The sequence below is a fragment of the Equus asinus genome, chromosome 5 (assembly GCF_041296235.1).
Source record: "Equus asinus isolate D_3611 breed Donkey chromosome 5, EquAss-T2T_v2, whole genome shotgun sequence".
NCBI classification, from domain to species: domain Eukaryota; kingdom Metazoa; phylum Chordata; class Mammalia; order Perissodactyla; family Equidae; genus Equus; species Equus asinus.
In genome coordinates this window covers 3,489,883-3,503,767 of record NC_091794.1, presented here as the reverse complement: position 1 = coordinate 3,503,767, position 13,885 = coordinate 3,489,883, and the positions used below count along the sequence as shown (strand labels likewise).

The window sequence follows — 13,885 nt, the reverse complement described above, 5'->3', positions numbered from 1 at the left end:
ACTCCACTCATCAGCCATGCTGTGGAGGCATCCCACATACAAAGTGGATGAAGATGGGCATGGATGGTAGCTCAGGGCTAATCTTCCTCAAGCTAACAAAGATGAGGATTGGCAATGGATGTTAGCTCAGGGCAAATCTTCCTCACAAAAACAAAAAAATAAAAAATACAAGGTCACGGATATAGAGAGCAGATTGGTGGTTGCCTGGGGTGGGGAGTTGGTTGAAATGGGTGAAGGGAATTAAAAGTACAAATTTCCAGTCATAAAATGAATAAGTCATGGGATGTAATATACAGCATGGTGATTATAATTTATGATACTATATTACATATTTGAAAGTAGCTAGGAGAGTGGATCTTGAAAATTCTAATCACAAGAAAAAATTTTGTAAATATGCATGGTGATGGATGTTAACTGGACTTGTTTGTGGTGATCATTTTGCAATATATGCAAATATTGAATCATTACATTGTACCCCAGAAACTAATATAATGTTGTGAAATATATCTCAATAAAAAAGAAATAACTTAAAAATACAAATAAATAAGCCAAATTAATAGAAACAAAGTAGATTGGTGGTTACTGGGCTGGGAGTGGAGGTGGGGGAAATGTGTAAAGGTGGTCAAAGGGTACAAACTTCTAGTTATAAAATCAATAAGTGCTGAGGATATAATATACACCACAGTGACTCTAGTTAACAATACTGTATTATATACTTCAATGTGCCAACAGAATAAATCTTAAAAGTTCTCACCACACACACACAAAAGGTAACTATGCAAGGTTATGGATATATTAACCTTACGGTGGTAATCATTTCACAATCTATACATATATCAAATCATCATGTCGTATACATTAAACTTACACAATGTTATATGGCAATTATATCTCAAGAAAGCTAGGGAAGAAAAAGAATAGGTCTGTCTAGTAGTCAAACAGCATGCCATACAAGTAAAAAAATAATCGTTCAAATTCGAGGAAGCTATGATAGAACCTGTTCATTCACATTTGGAAAATGACCAGAAGATTCAATATCTAAATTTAATGAAAGATTCCACATGTTCAAGTACGTCTGTTGCTAACAGCTTCTCTGACCTGGAATAGTTGTGTACACGTAATTCCAAGAAGACTTCAGTTTTGCCAAGAATATTATACTATTCTAGGCAGCATTTGCTAGGCTCTGTCTGTGTACCAGGTTCTCTGTTAAATGTTTTACAATGATTCCTCTTATAAATATTCACAACAAATCTTTCGTGATATTCTCACCCTCCTGCCACCCCAACTTACAAATGAGGAGACAGAGGCACAGAGATTTTGTGACTTGGCCAGGGCCAAGGACTAGGAAATGGTCAAGCCGGATTTCAAAACCCAGGGGTCTAAACCTAGAGTTTATGCCTTCACCACTCTATTTTTCCATCGTTAATAATTGAGGATACTGCTGCTCTGCATCAGGATAACATCCCATTTTTTATATAATTAGTCCAGGGAGATTTTGGGCAGAATTGGAGGTACTAATGAACTCCTGATGCAATTTCTATTAATGTAATTTGGAGTCAGCCAGCTTTGAATTCAGATTAGGAAAAGGAGACCACTCCTTTGGAGTACGTAGGACTCAGGACTACCAAATCTGGGGAATCCCAGGAAGGTATGGGATGGAGAATGGTGTTAGATATTAGAGGGTAAAGAATAAGTGCTAATGAGTCAGAATGAATAGAGAAAGGGATTATAAGAAATTTCAGAGAGCAGCCATTACCACTAACAACTTGTTCTAATGAGTCAGCCTCGGCTTGACAGCAGGTGAGGGGTGGGAGGATGTGCAGTCACCTTGGCTTAGGGCCAGAGCAGAGAAAAAGGCTTCTGCCCTTAATGCCAAGGTTGACTTTGGGTTTTGGCAATATTATGTAAACATTATTCTCATTTGGTGACATCAACGTTACCTTTAATAAGAAATCCCAATTCATTCCCTAATAATGTCCACTGAGCATTGCACGTAAATTACAGACACATATTTACAATTACAGAAGTTTCCCTATTCCCAGTCTCTAAGCACTAAACTTTTAATACTCTAGAGAAGACTCTCAGATTTGCTATTGTATTTTCAACAGAGTGTTAATTGTCTATGTCTGTCTTCAGTTAACAAGTGAACAAGTATTAGCCATGGTACTGTTCTCGATGATTCTCAGTTGATGGATTATTTTTCAAAGACTAATAATAGTCTCAAAAAGGGAAATATTTTGTTTTTTCTGTTCTGAGAAACAAGTGAAGAAGGCTCTTCCCTTCATTTCATAATAAAATAAGAGAAGAGTCTCTGAGTCTTCTGTCTCAGATTTGCTGAAACTTTGTTGTAGTGCCATGGAGTGGATTCTGACCCCTAGTGCCCCTGCGTACAGCAGAGGGAACCCTGCTTGGTCTTTTTGTACTATCCTCTCCCCTTCCAGTGCTCTATCAGATAAGCCTTACCTGCTCTTCATAGGGTTTTCATGGCCAGTTTTTTCATACGTGGGTGGACAGACTCTTCTTCCTAGTCTGAGTCTCAAACTCCACTGAAACCTGTCCACCACGGGTGACCCTGCTGATATTTGAAATCCCAATGGCATAGCTTTCAGCATCACAGCAACTTGCAGCTGCTACAGTGTGACAAGGGACAGATGGGCATTGTGCCTCCCTCAGTTGGACATGAACCCAGGCCACTGTGGTGAGTGCTGGATCTTAACCACTAGACCTAGCTATGCTGAAGCTATGATTTATATTTGTAATACATGAAAAATCAGTATAAGTATTAGAGACTAATCTAGCAGTAAACTTTGGGATAATGAATACAGAGGAACAAATTGCACTTTATTTTGGAAAGCCTTAATTTCATCCATTTGTAATGGTGTACATGGTTATAATGGGTATAAAGCATTATGGAGTGACTTCCACATCTCTTTTCTTCCCTTTTAAATCCCTTCTTCCTTTTCCCAATCTTTAGGTCTATCAATCTCTTAACCTAAATATTTGCTTTCTTTCCTCCATCTTCTCTGCCTCTCTCCTTCATCTTTTTCTTTTCTCAGAGCTCCTGACTCGGCTCCAGGTGTGGGAGTGGAACTAGAAAGGTTCTACCTTCAATCTTAGTGTTCTCTCAACTCTTTCAATCTATGTATTGAGGTCTGTGCTGGTCTTTTTCAAGGAGAGAACTAGCCAATCTGAATTTCTCTTGGATCAGATCAGATCCTCTCCAAAGGGAGGTTGATCTAATTCAAGGGAGAAGGATGGGAAACTCATTTTTTCTAAACAAAGTTCTGTATCAAGGAAAACTGAAGCTAGCTCTTCAATTATAAACCAGCAAATTTGTCATGTTGGGTATCCAACTTCCTAATAGAGATCTCTGTGTAAGTGTTTTGGAAACATCTCAAATTTATCGTGGCCAAACCTAAACTTCTCTGCTGCTGTCAACCCTTAATTCTATTTCTCCTGTGTCTTCCTCATTTTAGTAAATGGTGACTCCATTTTTCCAGTTACTCCAGCAAAAAATATGATCAATCATCAAACAAATGTCGGCACTACTATCAAAATGTGTTCAAAATCCAACCACTTTTACCATCCTGGTGCAAACTACCATTTCTTACCCATTAATGCAAAAGTCGTCTAACAAATTTCCCTGCTTCCAGTCACACACCTACAGTCTTGTCTGAACAGAGCAGCCAGAGTTATAAGTCATGTACTGTCACTCTGCTCAAAACACCTCTGTGGATCCCCATTTCACTTAGTGTAAAAGCCAAAGTCCTTACAATGGCTTATAAGGTCCTGCCTATTCTTCATTGGGAGACTTGTGTTTTTCTAATTGTATTGTAGTAGCTTTTTTAATGTATTTTATTTACTTGTCACTTGTCAGATACAGTTTTGCAAATACTCTCTCCCAGTTTGTGGCCTACCTATTCATTTTATTAATGGTATCTTTTGATGAACAGAAATTTTCTTTTTCGTGGTATAATGTACCATTTTTAAATGGTATTGCTTTCTATATTCTGCCTAAGCACTTTTGCCCACCCACAATTCTTGAAGATAGTCTTTTGTTTTCTTCTGGAAACTTTATGGTTTTAGCTTTTAGGTTTAGGTGTGTGATTAATCTTGAATTAATTATTGTATATGATAAGAGATAATGGTCAAGTCTTATTTTTTTCCATGTGGGTATCTAGTGTTTCAAGCATAATATGTTGACAAGACTTTTCTTCCTCCAATGGAATGCATTCAAGTGTTTGTTGAAATCACTTTCTTCATATGTGTAGGCCTATCTCTGGGCTCTCTCTTCTCTTCCAAAGATCTGCTAGTATAACTTTATTCCCATATCAAACTGTATTAATTATGATAGCTTTCTAGTTAGTATTGAAATCAATCAGTAAGTCCTCTAATCTTTTTTTCAAACTTTGGCTAGTCTAGACTTTTTGCATTTTTATTTAAATTTTAGAATCAGCTTGTTAATTTCTACACAGGATCATAAAATTTTGGTTGGAATTCCATTAAACCTATAGAAAAATTCAGGCAGAATTAACATCTTAATTATATTGAATGTTTCAATCCATGAACATAGTATATCTTTCCATTTATTCAGATTTCCTATAATGTCTCATAACAATATTTCATAGTATTCAGAATACAGACCTTTCACACCTTTTGTTAAATTTATTCCTTAGTAGTTTAGGATTTTTATAATATTGCAAATAGGGGTTTACTTTTTATTTTATTTTCTGAGCATTTGTTGCTAGAGTATATAAAAACACAATTGATATGTATATAATATCCTTTTATACTAGCACCTTACTAAATTAACCTATTAGTAATCATCATTATTTTATGGATTCCTTAGAATTCTTTAAAGAATTGTGACCTCTTTGAAGAGAGAGAATTTTGCTTTTTTTTTTTCTTGTCTTTATGCCTTTTATTTCTTTATGTTGCTTTCTTGCAATGACTGGGACCTCCAGTAAAATATTGAATAGAAATGTTGAGAGTAAATATTCTCATATTTTTACCAACTTTGAGGTAAAGTGTTCGGTATTTTACCACTATGTTTAAAATTAGCTGTAGGTTTTACACAGATGACCTTTATCAAGTTGAGAAAATTCTATTCATAGACTGCTGATCATTTTTTTTTAAATCAAGAATGAACGTTAGATTTTGTCATATGCCTTTTGTGCATCCATTGAATAATCATATTTTTTCTTTGCTCTGTTAATGTGACGAATTAAAATGATTGATTTTTAAATTATTAAATCACAGTGATATTAATGGTAGGTTCCCTTAATATTTATTATCTAAAAATATCTTTACTTTACTTTTATTCTTGAAATATATTTTCACCAGATATAGAATTCTAGGTTGACATATTTTATTTTCTGTCATCACTTTAAAGATGTTGTTTTACTGTCTTTATTTTGGCCTCTATTTTTTCTGATAAGAAGTCAGTGATCATTTTGGTTTTTATTTTTTTGGTGATCATTTATATCTTAGTTCCTTTATAGGCACCATTGTCATAGAATAAACTCAGAGTTTATTGTGTCTTCCACAGTCAGCATATTTTAATTTTTCAGTTACATAATTTTTGGTAAATTTTCCAAACAGTTCATTAAAATTTTAGTATGTAATAAATCTTACCTAAATGTTTTTATGTTATAATCAATAATACTACAACAGAAATCATGGTAACAACCTCAAGAGAAACAATGGGAGCCATCAATGTCTTCAGGGTGAAGAAAATTTTTTTATATAATATTCCTTATGTATAAGATTGAAATGAAACAAGTTTCTATTAAATGTGCCTTTATTGTCATGAAATTTACTTGGATATAATTAAAGTCTCATAATGTTTTTCTTTTGCTTATGTTGATATATACTATTATGAGATATTCTTTTGTATATAAAATCAAATTGAAGAATTAGCCGTTTCATATCTCATAAGGAGGTTCATCCTCGTGTAAAACAAATTTCATCTTCTACTGATGAGCTGGGCCAGATGCAGGATGGATTAAGCCATGGACTCAAAGACCAGAACAGATCATTGCATAGGGGTTGTGAAATTGGTAGATTTAAAAAATTTTGCTGAAGAATGACTAGAGATAAAATGTAAAAGTGTGGAGTATTTTTCTGTTTAAAAGTACTTTCTTTGATATTATTTCCTTTAACCCTCACAACAGCTCTTGAAGGATACTGTTATTTTCCCCATTTGACAAAAGAAATAAATTCATGTTTAGACTTTCCCAAAATCATACAACTTATTGTATCTAGGTATTCACACTCTAAATATTCTTACCATTCTATCATTTTTAAAACCTTAAAAAAAATTATAGGATAAAAGTCCTGTTTAAGCTGATAATTTGTTGGTTGGCTGACTGCTCTCTGGAGCCTGTGGTACTTCCCTGATGGTGTCAGTCTCAGTCCAGTGGGGGTTGCCAAAGACTGCCTGCTTCCAGCAGTTCAAATTGTAGACTAATCCAATTCCCATGGGGCATCTTAAATCCATTCCTGCTCTAATTTGTGCTTGAACAATAGGAATCTTGATTTTCCACTGCAAGTTTTCTTCACTATGAGCTACTCTATTCTTTGTCAGATATCTCTTTAATTTGTTGAATTGAGGTAGTTATTTGGATAGCTAAATTTGTAATTTTACATATCTATATAATAACCTTTTTTCCAATTATACATATGTATTATTTATATATGTAATACACATATATTTATATGTATCCTCACAAGAACTCATGTAGATATTAAAGTAATTTCAGTAACGTGAGACCTTTGTAAAGTCTTCTAGTGTTATAAGTTATAGAAACGTGTTCTAAGAGACTGTCACATTTTGATGCAGGAAACAGAAACCACTACCCAAATTTCAAGGAGAAATGCAGGGAATTAGGTGCTTTAAAAAAATCACTGGAGGGGCCGGCCCAGTGGCGCAGTGGTTAAGTTCACACGTTCCTCTTGGGCAGCCCGGGATTCACCAGTTTGGATCCCGGGGGGTGGATCTACACAATGCTTATCAAGCCATGGTGTGGCAGGCGTCCCACATGTAAAGTAGAGGAATATGGGCATGGATATTAGCTCAGGGCCAATCTTCCTCAAAAAAAAAAAAATCATTGGAAAGGCTGGAGGAACAAAAGTCGGGGTTTAACCATTAGGCTTATTTTCAAGGTCACTCTCTATTGCTTCATTGAGAGGTCAGGAAACTGCTGCTGTCACCACCACCCCTGCTGCTGTGGCTCCAGACTCCTGCTCCCACAAAGCTGGTTACCAGACAGCGGACGTGGAGGATACCTGCTGCCCAACTCACGTTGTCCTGAGCCTGCTCATTCACTCCCACTGTGAGTGAAAGAGGGCATCTGCCCTATTTTGCTTTCCAAATGCTACCTGAGGTTGTCAAATTGGAAGAATCTCACTCATATATAAAACAATAATTATCAATGAGCCTATATAAAGAAATTTATTCGTTTTGTCACAACTTACTATGGGAAAAATAAAGAGAGAGAATGAAGAAGGGAGGGAAGGAAAGAAAGGATAGAAAAGAAAGAAACCAGAACAACGGTATGAGAACTTTACTCATTTGTGTTGAAGCCTTGGTCTCTAGTAAAAGGTAAATTCTTTGAGGAGGTATCCATCATTTGGCTTTTGTCAGTAATCCTTTCTGCAGTGAGGATAATGAGTTTGAGATCCTTTCTTGAGAAAGAACTGGCATAACAAACTAAGAACATCCTTGCATGCTTTAAAATATTTCTCCAATTTAATTTATTTCACAAAAAGTGTGGAGTGCAATGGAGTATTTCAAACAAAAAGGGAACACATGCACACATGAGTAACATGTTCACCTCCATAACTTTTCAACCTTGACAGATGTTTCTTGGGTGCTTTAAAGTACTGTTTCTGCTGCCATTGGGTGGAATGCTCAATAATGTCAATAGCGTGAAGTTGGTTGATAGCGATATAGCCACTTCAGGGGTTTTTCTAGTTTTTTCATGTATTTTTTCCCATCCTTTTACTTTTTTTTGCTGAGGAAGATTAGCCCTGAGTTAATATCTGTTGTCAATCTTCCTCTTTTTTTTTTTTTTTTTGCTTGAGGAAGATTAGCCCTAAACTGACATCTGTGCTGGTGTTCCTCCATTTTATATGTGGGTTGCCACCACAGCATGGCTGGATGAGTGGTGTAGGTCCACATCCAGAATCTGAACCTGCAAACCTGGGCCACCATAGCAGAGCACACTGAACTCAACCACTGTGCCACGAGGCTGCCCCCTCCCTTTTTATTTTTAACTTATTTGGGTCTTTATATTTAAAGTAGTTTTCTTGTAAGCAGAGCATATGTGGGTCTTGCTTTTTGGTCCAGTCTTAGAATCTCAGACATTTTGAAGTCTCTTTAACACTCACTATAGTGAATTTCTTTCTTTTTCTTGAAAAATACAGGAAATATCATGGTAAGATTGTCAGTTATTGCTGTCAAATAAACCTCAATTAGAGGGTACCTCCTCAGAAGAGCCAAACATCTAATTATTACTATAAGTGGAACATCTTGTATATGAATTTTTTTTTAAGAATGATGGTGCAGTAGTTGATCCACTTTGACAATTCTTTTCTAATGGACAATTTTCCCTCCCATTACCCATATTGAAATGAAGCAATGGGGTTTTGCTTGGCTATCATCACTGTCAATCACGATTCCCAAGAAAAAGTTATGAAAAGGTACACAATTCTTCATCCTTTGAAACAAATGCCCTGTTGAAATCTGTGTCTGCCTGCCCAAAGCAGGGAAGAAAGTGGCATACAGAGGGTGGAAACTTTTGGAATATTTGCATGACGATGTTTCGGTAGAAAAGAGAGGATATGTAGAAACTCCATTTGACTGGTCTCCAGATATCTTGATATTATAACAGTTTTGCTCCACCGATTACTTACAAGAGTGGTTCTCTTAGTATGCTCAGCTGCTATAACAAAATGTCACACACTGGGTGTCTTTAACAACAGACATTTATTTTTTACAGTTCTGGAGGATGGGAAGTTCAAGATCAAGGTGCCAGAGATACAGTACACAGGAGAGCCCACTTCCTGGCTTACAGACAGCTGCGTTCTCACTGGGCTCACATGGCCTTTCCTGGGTGAGTACTGATATATATAGAGAGCTCTCCTGTCTCTTCCTCTTCTTGTAAGGGAACTAATCTCATCACAAAGGCCCCACCTTCTGATGACATCATCTAATTACTTCCCAAAGGCCCTCTACAAATACACCACATTGGGGGTTAGGACTTCAATGTATGAACTTGGGGGGACCCAAAATTCAGTCAAAACACTGATTCAATAAATATGATCCCAAAACAATAGCATTAACATTTCCAAATCAGAAACTCTGTTAGTGAAGACTGCCAGTCTGTGTTTTCTTTTTTTTAATATGCCATTGGCTTCTTATTACTTTTATTTCATTTTTTGTTTTTCTTTTAAATTATTTTATTGAGGTCCTATTGGCTTATAACATTGTGTGAATTTCAGATGTACATCGTCATATTTCAGTTTCTGCACAGACTGCATCTGTTCCCTCAGAGGAACTGCAGGTGACATGGTCTAACTTGTGAAGTGGACCTCCAGAGCATAGAATAATTATGTTTTGAATGCTTATCTATTTTAAACAGATATCTTTTAAACCAAACAAACAGTTAAACCAAACATCTAATTGAATAGCTTCTTCCTGATATTTTGTCACAGTCTGTCACAGGAGTCAATCCTAGTGATAAGAAGAACAGGAATAATTCACTTTAGGTGTATGATGTTTGTGATCGTCATGAAAGAATCTTGAGAGTTGGCATGGAGCAGCCATCCCAGGCCCAGTAATCTCCTAGGCTCTTTACAAGATTGGAAAAGAGTGATGCACTCTTACTGCTTTCTATGTATTTGTGCTGTCAGATTAATTTAATTTTACAAATATTTCACGAATACTTATTTAGGACCTCATGTGTGCAAACCTCTTTGTTAAACACTGCAAAAGATAGAAAGAGACTAGGAAAACTAACTTGTAATAAAAAAAGCTTGTAGCCCCCAAATAAGTATTATACAAGGCCAAGCGTGGCCTCAGAAGAATTAACTGTTAAATGTTTCAATGTTTCAAGTGAGCATTACTATCCCCTTCAAGATAATCTGGAAATGTATCATAGAAGCTGTAACATTTGAGACCGTTTTTGAAGAAAGGACACCATTTCTGTGTTTCCTTTCCCTGTGGAGAGACCTGAATTAGCAAAACAATGTACCTGAGTGAGTGAAGGCTTTCCAGAAAGCTTTCTATAACTTATTTTATGTACATCACAGGGTCCATTGGGAGAGTGTGGAGGAAGAGACTTCAGAATTAAACCAAGGTTTTATTTGAAAGGACCTCAAATAATGCCAGAACGAGCAAACCAGGATGAGGAAGATAGAGATAGACATAGAGACAGAGATAGAGAGATATAAGGATGTGTAGATAGAGATCTAGAGATCTAGATGCAGAGATATGTAAATACATGTATCATATAATCCAGCCCTACACTTGAACAAATAAACATATACATGTGACTGTGTGCAGCTCTAGATACATACACCATATTTGCACATAATCTAGTAGCAATGACAATCTAGTAAAAGTTCTTGAAAATGGATATGATTTAATCTAAGTTCTGTTTATGAATCATTACCCAGCAGCTATGTTTAGGAAGGAAGAGCATCAAAGGGATGTGGGAGCTAAGTAACTAGAGTTTTACAAATCACGGAGCTGGGTAGCTTTGAGGGAGGGTCTGAGTGGGATCAGTCGGAAAGTGTATAGAATTTCAGTGTTGAGATAGGAAGGGCAGGGGTGGACATGAAGACAGGTCACTCGTTATACTTAGAATTTGGAGTGAGATGAAAGATAACACTGAAGGAATATAAGGACACAAAATGTCCAAACTCTATCTCATTTTCATGTCCTTCACAGCCACCCACTAAGCCTTATGACATCATATCACCTTAACATTATTGGAAGTTCAGTAATATGTATTTGAAGACCTCATGTCAACAACATATTCTAAAAAACTTTATGTATTACTGATTTGTTTCTCTCACTACCTTAATTTTTTAAAAAAAATTCTTGGAAGATTGATCATTTCCTTCCTATTCTGCCACTTCTCTGTTTCTCTGTATGCCAATTAAATTCTTCAATCTCATCTCCTTCTGAATTAGTGAAGTATTTAAAACTATCCTACAACAAACAAACACAGCTGGAAAGGACCTTTTCAGGCATCATAGACAGTGAGAGGCAGCTATCTTTCTCATTACTCATCATGCATACTAGGCTAAGAGCATCCTCTTATAATTTAGACCAACCTTCACTGTCTTAACTCCCTTCTTATTTTTCCTCATTTTTTTTCCATTTATCTTTATTTCTCTGTGTGACATGAGAGTTGAATCTTCAAGAAGTGAAAATCACCATGTCCAAATAAAGTGGAATGAAAGACTTTGGTGGCTAGTGGAATTCCTGAGATTACCTCTGTTCACCCAAAGGCAAACCTGCCTCCACTGTGGAGTTAAATGTGATATAAGTCTCCAGGCTGCTCAGCTGTATTATTATCAAAGACATCATACTTGAGTTCTGTTCACAGGAACTACAAAATTTTAGTGCTTAATAAATGCATTTAGAGAGACACATTGAAGAATATACAGACATGTACAGTGTTTTCTGCTTTAGTTAATTGAGTATGATATAAACACCTGATTAAAGTTCCTTGTGTGTTTTGGAATAAGATATACAAATAATTTAATGAGTTTATTATGAACTAATACCTTAAGTCATTAAAATAATGGGACAATTATAGTTTTAAAAAATTTGAACACTAATCAACAGATAGCAACATCTAATCTGCATAATTTTGTGACTGTCTTAATGAAAGGATAACAGTTATTAGTATGAGATCTAAACATTTCTCTTTAGCATTTTTGCCAGTGAATCTATGACTTTCCTATTTCTCAGGCTGTAGATAATTGGATTTAACAAAGGAATGATGACAGTGTAAAATAGAGAGTCCACCATATCTTGATCATCTCTCTGTGCAGATCCAGGGCGCACATACATGAAGAGAAGAGGGCCATAGTATAAAGAGACAGATAAGAGATGGGCTCCACAGGTGGAGAAGGCTTTCCTGATGCCTTGTACAGACTTCCTTTTTAAGATTGTAAAGAGAATAAGTGTATAAGAGAAAAGAACAGTCAGAATGGTGAACACTTGAATTGACCCAGAAAAAATAAATAGCATCAGAACATTAATAGAAGGGTCAGTGCAGGAGATCTTAAACAATGGCATGATGTCACAGTAAAAGTGATGTATTATGTTGTGATGACAGAAGGTTAATCTGAATAAAAAACCTACGTGAATTAAGGCATGAAGAAGGCCACCTACAAATGATGAGACTAACAGTTGGATGCATAGTCTATTGGTCATAATCACTGGATAAAGTAAAGGTTTACATATAGCCACACAGCGATCATATGCCATACTTGCCAAGAGAAAACATTCCGTGGTTGCACTGATTCCAAGGGAAAAAAATTGTATCATGCATTCAGAGAGAGATATCATCTTACTCTTGGCAAAGAAGTTGACCAGCATCTTGGGAGTCACTGTGGATGATATCCAAGCATCCACAAAAGCCAAACTCCCAAGGAATAAGTACATGGGGATGTGGAGTTGAGGGTCACTGCAGATGAGTGCAATCAGAATAAGGTTCCCCACAATAGTGATGAAATATATAAGCAAGAATACCAGGAACAGGTGGATGTGCCACTCTGGTTGATATAGAAGTCCTGTGAGAATAAACTCTGTCAGCAATGTTGCATTCTTAGTGTCCATATCCTTAATAGATGACCCCTGAAATGAAGTATAGTCAATATAAAAAGAAAATTCATTGAAGAATTATAAAAGAAAACTTGCTGAGAGTAAATGAAATAAAAGCATACACTAGGTTGAATGCCCTTAATTTTATTTACTCTTACTATGATACATGGAAACTATTTGGAGAAATTGTTATATTGGAAAAATCCAATTATTTCACTCAAAAATTATGTGCAGGAATGAACAGAGTTAGAAGAGAAGAAAGACATGCTGACTATGAATAAATTTGTGGGCAAAGTAGTGAATGAGGTAGAGAAATTCTGTGTGTAGGACATGGATGCAGTGTCAAAAGTAAAGACATTAGAAGAGCCTGGATTATAAAATAGGTGGAAAGCCATGTGAAAAATCTTGAATTTGTCATTCAAACATTAGGCAAACACTGAAAACTTTTAAGACAAGGAGTGGCATCATCAGCTATTTTACAAATTACATATTTCGTTGTGTAAACTAGGATGCAGGGAGGGGAAGCCAGTGTCAAGGCTACCATTAGGAAGCTGTTATTATTGTCCAGGGTTGGAAAATCAGATTACACATCAGAATTGTCTGGGGGAGGTTTTGTGCAAAATATAGATTCTGAGGTATATCTGTAGAAAATGACTCAGGAGGTTAATAATGGAAATTAATAATATACATTTATAAATAAATTCATTAAAATTCATGTAAAGTTTTAGTCCATGTGTGGTATCACATTGATAGTGATGAGGATGACAAAAAGATAGATAAAAATAAACCAGAATGTTGGGGCTGGCCCCGTGGCCGAGTGGTTACATTCGCGCGCTCCGCTGCAGGCGGCCCAGTGTTTCGTCGGTTCGAATCCTGGGCGCGGACATGGCACTGCTCGTCAGACCACGCTGAGGCAGCGTCCCACATGCCACAACCAGAAGAACCCACAACGAAGAATACACAACTATGTACCAGGGGGCTTTGGGGAGAAAAAGGAAAAAATAAAATCTTTAAAAAAAAAAAATAAAATAAACCAGAATG

At 36.2% G+C, this 13,885-nt stretch overlaps 1 protein-coding gene across 1 annotated transcript; it reads right to left on the bottom strand.

The window, feature by feature from the left end:
- Positions 1 to 11,929: 11,929 nt before the first annotated feature.
- Positions 11,930 to 12,859, bottom strand: LOC106824253 (olfactory receptor 5H2-like). The gene has a single exon (XM_014830453.3). It carries the CDS (start codon positions 12,857 to 12,859, stop codon positions 11,930 to 11,932), a length of 930 nt encoding a protein of 309 aa, XP_014685939.3.
- Positions 12,860 to 13,885: the final 1,026 nt, after the last annotated feature.